The sequence below is a fragment of the Austrofundulus limnaeus genome, unplaced genomic scaffold (genome assembly GCF_001266775.1).
Source record: "Austrofundulus limnaeus strain Quisiro unplaced genomic scaffold, Austrofundulus_limnaeus-1.0 Scaffold570, whole genome shotgun sequence".
Lineage (NCBI taxonomy): Eukaryota > Metazoa > Chordata > Actinopteri > Cyprinodontiformes > Rivulidae > Austrofundulus > Austrofundulus limnaeus.
This window is the reverse complement of record NW_013952972.1, coordinates 192,896-205,193: the sequence shown is the minus strand read 5'-3', so window position 1 is coordinate 205,193 and position 12,298 is coordinate 192,896. Positions and strand designations below refer to the sequence as shown.

At 42.7% G+C, this 12,298-nt stretch overlaps 1 protein-coding gene across 1 annotated transcript in view; it reads left to right on the top strand.

Annotated features, from left to right (window-relative positions):
• The window catches only part of zgc:66433 (uncharacterized protein KIAA1211), a 69,157-nt gene that overhangs the window by 16,422 nt on the left and 40,437 nt on the right, over positions 1-12,298 (top strand). Inside the window, exons 3-4 of the mRNA XM_014026586.1 lie at positions 5,097-5,271; positions 9,595-9,721. Coding sequence (XP_013882040.1) covers positions 5,097-5,271; positions 9,595-9,721 — 302 coding nt within the window. The remainder of the gene's footprint in view (positions 1-5,096; positions 5,272-9,594; positions 9,722-12,298) is intronic.

Sequence of the window (12,298 nt, the reverse complement as noted above, 5' to 3'; positions counted from 1 at the left end):
CAACAACAAACTCTTGGACAACCTCCCACCCAGACTAGGAGTTTTCAGCGAGTCTCTGACCTGCTCCTCTGTCTGTGACTCAGACAGGAAGTGGTCTTCACAGCATCCAGCCTGTCATGTGCTGAAAACTGGCAGAAAAGTTCTTCTACAGATAAATAAATAACCGCTGGGGTTTTGTTCTGTCCTAAACTTTACAATAGCTTCATATTTTTGGAGGATGTTGCTTTTAGTGAGTTTGTTGTTCGCCGCGCGAGTCGCGGACATGGCTTTTTCTTTTAGTCATTTTTTTCTCCCCCCGTGTCGGGAGGGGAGCTCAGAGCTCACCTGTGCCTGTTACCAGGTAACTATGAAGGGGCTTGTAAAACCTAATTTTGTAATAACAATGCATTATGTAATAATGTAATAAAATCAGGCTTCAAAATGTAATAAACTCGCACTAAAACTGCATTATGTAATAATTGATGCAAAATGTAATAAAAGTCTTCAACGCATTATGTAATAATGTTATTACATTTTGCGGCAATGATTACAGAATGTGGTGGTGTAATAATTTGAAAATACTACATAATTAAATCTTTATAACTTTGGTCAATAAATACAGATCTTCTCATCTTTTATTTGCATTTTCAGATTTACTGTCCTGATCCCTGTTACAGAAATTATTCCACTTAAATATACATGTCAACCCCTTCAGATGTTTACCTGTACAATGAACCTTGAAAATCTGTAGTTTTTGTAAAACAGTCTGTATTAATCACACACAGGGGGAGTTGAGGGGTGCAGGTGGACCATCAGCCGCGGGGAGGGGAGGGGGGCGCGGTGCAGGTGGACTGTCGGCTTCTGCATCAGAAGGAAATGAGGGTTGAAGAAGTTGGGTTTGAAGTGAATATTTGATGTTATTAAGTGTTTTTAACGTCCTACAGGCTCTGACATGTTGAATAAATTAGAAACTAAGTTTTTGAAAGATTCCATAAAACATGAAAACAATCAGTGAGATTGCTCTATACATCCATTTACACAAGAATTTGACTGAAAATGCAAATAAATAATGAGAAGTTCAGTGTTTATTAACCAAAGTTATAAAGATTTAATTATGTAGTATCTGCAGCATGACAGTTATTACAAGTTTATTGATTAGGATGAACAGAAATACTGGTTTTTGATTGTTTATTACATAATGCAGCAGATTATTACAACACCACATTTTGTAATAATTGCCGCAAAATGTAATAACATTTTTACTTAACGCGTTGAAGACTTTTATTACATAATGTGGGTTTAGGGCGAGTTTATTACATTTTGAAGCCTGATTTTATTACATTATTACATAATGCTTTGTTATTACAAAATGAGGTCTTACAGGGCTACAGGGAGCAGCAGCAGTCAAAATACCTCAGAAACTCGCTCAAATAAGCAAGTTCTGTGATATTCTGTGTTTTACACTGGATTCCATCTACGTTTTTTGCATCACAGAAATAATACGTCCCTACGTAAACTGTGAACCTCGATCATTATGTTTTGATGATCACTGAATACCCAAATCATAATCAAGATCAAAGTCCGATTAATCGCCCAGCCCTAGAATTTTCCCAGTAACCCAGTCATTGTGGTAGAGCTCAGATGTCCCAGCTTTTCACCAGCATTGAACGGAGCATTACACAAATGAACGACTCAAAAATCACGTTCACAGCACTCGTCCAAATCTTGTTGTGCTTGCTCAAATGTTGTTGTGTGTGCTGTAATCTTTGAGAATAATTGATCCCTGTACAGACCGGTCCGTTCAGCCGTTTGAACTGTTGGATGAAAGAGGACAGGTGCTGGATGACGGCACCAGTAGCTGTGTTTCCAGTGACCATGAAAATGTGCAAATTAGAATTTCGAAAATAAATTTGCTCAATGGAAACACGTCAATTTTGAAAAAAAAAAGTTTTTCGACATAATGTTTTTGCACTAGGATGAGGTGGTTTTTCAGCTGTATCGAAATTGGTGTTCTTCGCAAAACTGTAATGGAAACACTTTTTTCACATCACAGGAGTCACGTGATCAACAACCAGTTGTTTCTACTGGTGAAAAAGACGATGATGAAGAAGATAACAGGAAGTAGAAGTAGTAGTAATATCACAGAAGTAGTATAAAATAGTAAACTCACCGACTACAATTTCCCAAAAACACAGCATACGTAGCCGCTCCCAAGTAGGGACTTGTCTCTGGAAAGCCTCGATAAAAGACGCCGACGTCTCCTCTGAAGATGAGCGCTAGTGTCGTGGTAGCAACATGCTATGTGTTTACATCCATCGCTGCCATGTTTGTAATGACTTATCATGAGAACAAACATATTCAGGCGTGACTTTAATAACATTTTTTACTTAATGGAAACACTGCAGTTGTGAAACTGTTTTTCGACATTAACAGAATATCGACAAAGTTTTGCGCAGATTTGCAATGGAAACGCAGCTAGTGATTCTGAAACAAAGAAGCAGCTAAAGATGGATGATGATGATGATGTGTTGTTGTGAGCAACAGTTAAAGGACAGTTCTGGTTCCGTTCTTAGTGGTGTGCAGGTGTTGGGTCAGTGTTCTGTCTGTGACATCTGTAAAAATAAACCACGATCTGTTGGATTGGCTGGAGTCTGAAGAGAAACCTTCATCTCCACGGATGAGCTGAACCTGATGGAACCGCTCAGGTCCAGTTTCCCTCCTAAAGGTCAGAACCTTCTCAGTGTTTTAGCTGAGATCAGACCCACTGAAACCCCCACACTCCTGTTCAGGGTCTGCTCATGTAAAACATGTAAAATTTGAGAGAACTTTAATGTCAGCCGTGACAGCAGAGCTGCAGTGACCTTCACTCGGTTCAATTGTCTTTAAGTTCAACCTTTAGATTAACAATCGACTAAAATAGCTCACGAAAAGGTCCAGCTGGCCGGTGTTTCCCCTCATATTTAGTCTTGGCTCTGAACGCTTGTGAAACTCTGAGCTCAGCCTGGTGGTCCGCAGGACCAAGATCACAAAGTTACATTGTCTTTCGTGTAATTCAAGAATCGAATTATTTCCTCACATTGGACAACAAAAGTTCTATTTATTTTCTTTATTTTTTGCAAAGATAGACAAGAAATTGGAGAAAAAAAGGGAACTATATATGTAAAGGACTTCAAATCCTGTTTGAAGCAGTCGATTGCCAGGTTTCCATGTTTAACATTCAGGAAATAAAAATGCTGAAGGAGTTCCCACAGCTTCTGTAAAAATGATGTCTCCTTTAATAGTTTATAATAATATTTTAAACGTTTTATTTCTCTGTTTTTTGCTCGTCTTTATTCATACTCCAGTAGATTAAACTACATACTTGAGTTTCTGCTGCAGATTCTGAGTTCTTCAAACGCCCAGCCTGGTTCCAAAAGCCAGGAAAATGCATTACTGATGTTTTAAATTTCTATTTTTTTGTGCAGGAGAACCCCCCAGACCATCTATAAGTGGTCAGACCCCTACTTTTTCTAAATGGTTTGCAACTCCTGAAACATTTAAAACATTTCTACTTGATTGATTGGGATTTCTCTGGTAGAGTTTGAACTGAGCCAATCAGCGAACAGAAGGACAAGTTGTGATTGATTATATGGATTTTCTGCACTGTTTTAGTCTGCCTGTAGTTTAGCAATGGCAGCAGAGGAAGTGGAAGAAGCCATTCAGTCTGTGTTGACAAGACTTCCAAATTAATGTCCTGATGCATCTCAGTAATCCAGGTTGAAAAAAATCAAAAAGAAAAAATAAGTAGGTCCTCTGGATGGTTCTTCTTTAGTGAAACGTTTCGTCTCTCCTCCAAGAGACTTCTTCAGTCTGAAGAGTTTCAGTTGAAACTCAGCCTTATAAGCTCCGCCTCCACATGGACAAACAGGTTAGTCACATGCAAAAGAGGGCCATCGACTAACAATAGGCTTGATTATCTCTATTGTTCATAGAGGGTCATGTGCCCCATCACCTGACCCGTGTCGTGTTATGTGAATGTAGTGAATGCAAGCGGGGGTTTAACATCCCCTTGTTTTTGTCCCTCCCTCTTTGTGTTGGTATCATTGGGGCCCTGATTCACACTTTTGATTCACAGGGGGCAGAGTCATACTTTCAATGACAGCGTTGTAGGCAGAAGACAAATGGACACGAAGGCCCCCTGTGAACCAAAGGTGTGAATCAGGGCCCCAATGATACCAACACAAAAAGAAAGAGGGAGGGAGGGACAAAAACAAGGGGATGTTAAACCCCCGCTTGCATTCACTACATTCACATAACACAACACAGGTCAGGTGATGGGGCACATGACCCTCTATGAACAACAGAGCCAATCAAGCCTATTGTTAGTCGATGGTCCTCTTTTGCATGTGACTAACCTGTTTGTCCAGGTGGAGGCAGTGCTTATAAGACTTGAGTTTCAACTGAAACTCTTCAGACAGAAGAAGTCTCTTGGAAGATAGATGAAACGTTTCACTAAAGAAGAACCATCCAGAGGACCTATTTAGTTTTTCTTTTTGACTTCCAAATTAAATTAAATTTTAAATTTAAAGCCTGCAGTACTCATTTACAGCCATCTTGTTCAGCTCAGTACTTCTCTCTTCCCAGTAGCGGATAGTTGTTTACAGCGCCCACTAGTTAGCTTCTTAGCTTAGCTTTCTTCACAATTGCGCTGTCAAACTACGTATGTCATGGTCAAACAGTAGTGATTGGGTAAATCAGATCCAGTCTGTTCAAACTTCAACAGAGACCACGCCTCCAGCAAGAAATTATCAATAGCCAAGGTTCCAGACCCTCTGGAAGTAGGAAAGTGAAGAACAAGGGGCTGGTTTCTATCAGGCTTGGATGTAGGTCTGGTAAAGAACCAGGGGCCCTTTCTGTTGTAATGAAACCAGTCTGTATTTGTTTGTAGCTGTGTGAGAGGCTGTAAATAAGCATTTTTCCACCATGGTGCTAATAGATGTGAAGTGTTTTAGTGAGGGGGTGGGTTTACAAGCCTGAGAGGGTTTCTCCTGAACCTGTAGACCTAATTACTCTTCACAGTTCACATTAGGACGCTGTCTGCACCACTGTAACATCAGGTTTTTCTTCTGTCTTCTCAGGAAAAAAGAAGTCCAGGTTCCAGACATTTAAGAAGTTATTTACTCGAAAGAAGAGAAAGGAGCCGCAGACGGCAGAAACAGAGGCGAGCCTCAAAGCCAGCCAGTCCAGCGACGATGTCAGCAAAACACCAGAGAACAACATGCTGGCTCACTCAGAGGAGGAGAAGAAATCTGGGTAAGATTTAATGTGTTCCATATTTTTTTTATGTTAGGAAAGAGCAGAAAAACTGCACTGATTCAGTGATCTATTGTTGGTTCATGACAATAGCTTCCTCACAAAGAGCAGCCTGGTATGTTTGTGTTACATTTATCCGTCCATCCGTCTGTCCGTCTATCTATCCGTTATCTTCCATTTTATCTGAAGTCGAGTCACTGGGACAGCAGCTTGAGCAGGGAAGCTCAGACCTCTCTTTCCCCAGCCAGGTCTTCTGGCAGGACTCCAAGGTGTTCCCAGACCAGCCGAGAGACATAGTCTCTCTAGCGTGTCTTGGGTCTTCCTCGGAGTCTCCTCCCAGTTGGACATTCCTGAAGCACCCAGCTTCCCATCTCAACTGGCTCCTCTCGATGTGGAGGAGCAGCGGCACTGCTTAGTCTCTCCCAGATAACTGAACTTCTTACCCTATCTCTAAGGGAGAGCCCAGACACCCTGCCGAGAAAACTCATTTTGACCACTCTTATCCGTTATCTTGTTCTTTCGGGTAGGAACATAGACTGATCGGTAAACAGAGAGCTTTGGCTTACAGTTCAGCTCCCTCTTCACCACAACAGACCGGTACCGAGTCTGCAAAACTGCAGAAGCTGCACCGATCCATCTATCAATCTCACGCTCCATTCTTCCCTCACTCATGAACAAAACCCCAAGATACTTGAACTCCTCCACTTGAGGCAGAACTTCACCCCCAACCCAGAGAGAGCAATCCACCCTTTTCTGACTGAGGACCATGGACTCAGATTTGGAGGTACTGATCCTCATCCCAGCCACTTCACACTCAGCTGTGAGCCCCTCCAGTGAGAGCTGAAGATCCTGGCATGATGACTCCAACAGAACCACATCATCTGCAAACAGCAAAGATGAAATCCTGAGGCCACCAAACCGGACTCCCTCTGCCCCCTGGCTGCTCCGAGAAATTCTGTCCATGTAAGTTATGAACAGAATTGGTGACAACAGGCAACCCTGGCGGAGTCCAACTCCCACTTTGAAGGGGTCTGACTTACTACCGGCAATGCGAACCAAACTCTTGCATGGCTTGTATAGAGACTGACTGGCCCATAACAACGGACCCACAATCCCATACTCACATAACACCCCCCACAGCGTACCTTGAGGAACACAGTCGAATGCCTTCTCCAAGTCCACAAAACACATGTAGACTGGATTAGAAAACTCCCATGACCCCTCGAGGGCCCTTGTGAGGGTAAAGAGTTGGACCAGTATTCCACGGCCAGGACGGAACTCGCATTGTTCTTCCAGAATCTGAGTTTCGACTATCGATCGGACTTTCTTCTCCAGTACCCCTGAAAAGACCTTACCGGGGAGGCTAAGGAGAGTGATGTCCCTGTAACTGGAACACACCCTCTGGTCCCCCTTTTTGAAGAGGGGAACCACCACCCCAGTCTGTCAATCCAGTGGCACTGCACCCTATGTCCACAGGATGTTGCAAAGGCATGTCAACCAGGACAGCCCCACAACATCCAGAGCCTTGAGGAAATCAGGGCGGATCTCATCCACCCCCTGGAGCCCTGCCGCAGTGGAGCTTTTTAATTACCTTAGCAACCTCGGCTCCAGTTATGGACAGACCAGCCTCAAAGTCCTCAGACTCTGCTCCCTCCATAGAAGACGTGCCGGTGGGGTTGAGAAGGTCCGAGAAGTATTCCTTCCACCCCCTGAAGACATCACTGGTTGAGGTCCACAGCACCCCACCTTTACTGAGCACAGTGTTAGTGAAGTGCCGCTTCCCCGCCTCAGCCACCAGATGGTTTGCCAGAATCGCTCGGAGCCGATCGAGAGTCTTTGTCCAAGTCCTCACTAAACTCCTCCCACATCCAAGCTTTTGCCTCAGCAATGGCTAGGGCTGCGGCCCGCTTGGCCTGCCGATACTCCTCAGCTGCCTCCGGAGTTCTACCAGCCATTAAGGCCAGATAGGACTCCTTCTTCAGCTTGACAGTCTCCCTTACCTGGGGTGTCCACCACTGTGTTTGAGGATGGCCACCGCAAGAAGCACCAACAACCTTGCAGCCACAGCTCAAGGCAGCCGCTTCAACAATTGAGGCACGGAACATGGCCCACTCGGACTCGATGTCCCCCGCCTCGGCTGGGATGTGTTTGAAAATCTCCCGGAGGTGTGAGTTGAAGATGTGTCTGACGGGTTCCTCTGCCAGGCGTTCCCAGCAAACCCTCACTACACGCTTGGGTCTACCGGGTCTGTCCGGGGTTCTTCTCTCGCCATCTGATCTAACTCACTACCAGGTAGTGATCAGTTGACAGCTCAGCTCCACTCTTCACCCGAGTGTCCAAAACATGAGGCCGCAGATCAGATGACACGACTACAAAGTCAATCATTGATCTGCAGCCTAGGGTGTCCTGGTGCCACATGCACTTATGGACACCTTATGTTCATACATGGTGTTTGTGATGGACAAATTGTAACTAGCACAGAAGTCTAACAACAGAACACCGCTCTGGTTCAGATCAGAGAGGCCGTTCCTCCCAATCACGCCCCTCCAGGTCACTCTGTCATTACCCACGTGGGCATTGAAGTCCCCCAGCAGAATAAAGGAATCCCCAGCTGGAGCACCTTCCAGCACCTCTGCTAAGGACTCCAAGAAGGCTCGGTACTCTGAACAATCATTTGATGCATAAGCACAAATGACCGTCAGAGCCCATCCCTCCATCTGAAGGCGCAGGGAAGCTACCCTCTTTTCTACCAGGGTAAACTTCAACACACAGGCACCAAGTTGGGGAGCCAAAAGTAGACCCACACCAGCTTGGCGCCTCTCACCATGGGGAACTCCAGAGTAGAACAAAGTCCAGCCCCTCTCGAGGAGATCCGTTCCAGAGCCCATGCTGTGCATTGAAATGAGCCCAACTATATCTAGCCGGTACCTCTCAACCTCACACACAAGCTGGGGCTCCTTCCCCACCAGAGAGGTGACGTTCCATGTCCCAAGAGACAGCTTTGGTAGGCCAGGGTCAGAGCGCCAAGGTTCTCGCTTTTAGCTGCTGCCCATGGCATCATGCACCTGGCTCCTATGGCCCCTCCTGCAGGTGGTGGGCCCACAGGAAGGGAAACCCATGTAACTCATTCAGGCTGAGCCTGACCAGGTCCCATGGGTAGAGACCCGGCCACCAGGTGTTCGCCGACGAGCCCCTCCCCCAGGCTAATTTGTTTTGTTTATAAATTAAATGAATTAAGAAAAGGATGCTCACAAAAAGGTCTCGTTTTTAAAGTTTTAATACACTTTTATGAAACTTGACTCACAATTACTAAACAATACAAACAAAGAAATCAAAGCAAAATTACAGAATTAATTCCAAAAGGATTCAATTTTTCAACAGTTCAAATAATAAATATGAAAACTTTGTTTTCCTCTCTGGAATATTGGTTTCTCCATGGGATCAGCAGGAGTGAAGCACACTTTCAGTGTGTGTTGCTGTTCTAAACAGTGCTGCTGTAGTTCTCCTCCTGAACTGTAGGTGTTGCTAATTACACAACAGTAACTACAGAAGAACGGCTTTGAATGAAACTTTCCCACAATAATCATTAAAGATGTCTCCAAACGATCACCTTTTGAAGTTGACATGATTTCAGAAGGTTGTCGCTGATGATCGGCCTCAAAAGAAGAATGAAATGTTTTCAACATTTCACAAAAAAGGATAAAATGGATATTTTCAAAAACACTTTCCAAAGTGGAGATAACAAAATAAATCCTGCTTGCAAACTTTCCACAAATAATAATAATTTTTTTCTGTCAAAACCAGACCCAGAGATCCAATCATGTCTAAGATTTTAAAACTTGTCCATCATCAGCATCTCAAATAAATCATCATCAGATAGTAAAAAAAGATAAAATAATAAATAATTTGTTTGATTGTGGTTTCTTTAGATGTGATGATTCTTACGCATACCAGCTGAATGACTGGTTCCTTCCTGCTGGTCCTGGTCAGATAAATATCTTGAATTCCTTCAGGAGAAGAAGGTCGAGTTTTAACATCCTGAGTTCACCTCTGCTCCTTACTTCCTGTTTTTGTAGCGCTCAGAGGAGTGGGTTTTCCTGAGGGGGAGTCTAGAAATGTTTTGTTTTCTTTAGCTGTGCCACTTCCTGCTTCGTCTGCTCTTTAGGTCACAGACGTTCAGTTGGAGTTGCTGGAGTCATCATAAAAAATATTACCAAACAGAACATCTCGTTTTTACAGCAAATCATTTTCCAAAAGAAAGTTTTATATTTGGTTCATTTTGATGCTGTGTAACTTAATTTTTTTTATCTGTGGTTCCCAAAGGTCAAAGGTCAGTCTGGGTGGGAAGGCCTTGTCACATGATTCGGTTTTTGTCTCCGAATCATCAGAGGTCGCTGAGGGTCTCGGGGCGTCTCAGGACAGCCTTCATGGGAAAGTGAAATCACTGCAGGTAAGAGTTGCTTCATCTGACCTTTGACCTGTCAGTGTTGCTGCTTAATATAACAACTCCTGTGTTAATCTGACCTTTGAACTGTCAGTAGCTGCGTTTCCATTGCAAATCTGCGCAAAACTTTGTCGATATTCTGTTAATGTCGATAAAACACAGTTTCACAACTGCAGTGTTTCCATTAAGTAAGAAATATTATTAAAGTCACATGAATACGTTTGTTCTCGCTATAAGTCATTACAAACATGGCGGCGATGGATGTAAACACATAGCATGTTGCTACCACAACACTAGCGCTCATCATCAGAGGAGACGTCGGCGTCTTTTATCGAGGCTTTCCAGAGACAAGTCCCTACTTGGGAGCGGCTACGTATGCTGTGTTTTTGGGAAATTGTAGTCGGTGAGTTTACTATTTTATACTACTTCTGTGATATTACTACTACTTCTACTTCCTGTTATCTTCTTCTTCATCGTCTTTTTCACCAGTAGAAACAGCCGGTTGTTGATCACGTGACTCCTGTGATGTGAAAAAAGTGTTTACATTGCAGTTTTGCGAAAAACACAAATTTCAGTACGGCCGAAAAGTCACCTCATCCTAGCGCAAAAATATTTTGTTGAAAAACAATTTTTTTCTAAACTGACGTGTTTCCATTGAGCAAATTTATTTTCGAAATTCTAATTTGCGCATTTTCGTGGTCAATGGAAACGCAGCTTGTGTGACTTCTTAATATACACAGAGGTCATATCCGTAGACACACTAAGGACCGGCTCTGCCTATTGCAGCTCATGTTTCAGCATGGCTGCCATCTTGGATGTGTTCCTCTTGTGCTCGCGGTGCCTTTATTTGTACTGAGGAAACTGTGTATCCAGCTAAAATAATTATAACTCCACAAACTTTTTTACCTGATTTCCACACTGTTTTGTTTGTTACACACTGCAGACATGTAGTTATAAAACAGGACACGTTTTCATGCTAATACAGACATAATAATTCATATAGGTATCGGCCGATATTGGTCATTTTTTTGAATATCTGTATCGGTCTAATATGTAAAACTGGGCCGATATTAACGTCCAATATTGATTTCCCACTTTTTATCTTTGTGTTTCTGTTTAGGGAGGGGAGACAGTTGATTGAGCGGCATCTGTTTGAGCATGATAGTGATATTTACGCTGCGTAACCAGGAATAACTGAAGTCTGCAGTAATTCTGCAACACATCAATAATTAAGGAAGTTGCTAGTAGTTTCTTTTATTGAACCCTTCTAAAGTGAAGACGATTCATGATTTTTTTTTTTACGTATTTAATGTAGACAAAACCCTGAACAATTTCCTTTTCACCTGTGGAAATCAGACTGAAATCAGAGAGACCTACTGTTATCATTTTGTTGATTGCCAAATAACATTAGCTACAATGACAAAATGTTATAAACTATTATTCGTCTTACTTGGAAAAAGTAATCTCATTTGGTTTGTTTTCAATACTGCACTGGTTATTCAACAAAATATGGACAATTGCTCACTGTATCGACTCTGCTGGCTCTGGTGTTGCCTAAAGCGAGGAGGGACCCATCCAATATGGCGGTGATGCAGGATGCACTCCAGCACGTAAACAGGGCTCTACATAAATGATGTCTATGCTTAATATAACGATTAACATTAATCTGACCTTTGACCTGCCAGTGAGACTGCTTAATATAGCAACTCACGTTTATATTGAATGACTGTATCAGAGCTCTGAAGATCATTTAAAATCACAGGGTGGATCTTTGGGATGCAGCTGTAAGAAATAAAAACAGGACGTTGTGCAGCTGATGAGCCGGTCAGACTGACGCTCCTCTGAGCTACCAGGAAGTGAGAGTTCAGCAACTGCCTAATTGGATTTAAGAGAAAAACTTTTTTGACCTGCAGATAAACTTAAGAGGAAGTTGTTGAGTTTTTTGTTTCATCTGGATGTGTTTAAAGATGAGATCATTCAATGTTTGATTTCAGGTAAAGAAAATAAAAAATAAAACAACAGCTCAAAGCTTTGCTGGGTTTGCTTCCCGCTCACTGTTTGATGAACAGAATCAGGTCATCCTGGAGCCAAATATAAACTCATTCTGTGAGGATCAATATGTTCTGATGTGCTGCTGCAGGATGGAGAACAAGACAACGATGTCAGAAACTGATTCAACATTTTCATCAAAGGGACAGGCATTTCAGCCAGTGGACGAAATCTTCTTAATACTTTAAGTGCCTATGACACATTTTTTAGTAATAATTATGAATGCATTTTTGAAAAGATGACATTAATAACACAACTCCAAAAATTGCACGGCTGAGATGAACAGTTTTTGACTTTTTTGATATTTACATCGAGCTATAATGTCATTCCCTCATCAAATACCCAAAGTGTTGCTTTGACTCATTCACTGCACAAAGTTTGTAGCCATATGTAGCTGAATTAGACGAGACCGGGGACAGTAGCAACAAGGGACGGTTGCAACAGGTCATTTTTCTCCAAACAGAAACACAGAGTGATGACACTCACACTGCACATGCTCAGTTAGATGTCCCACCTTGTAAAGAAAAAGTAAAC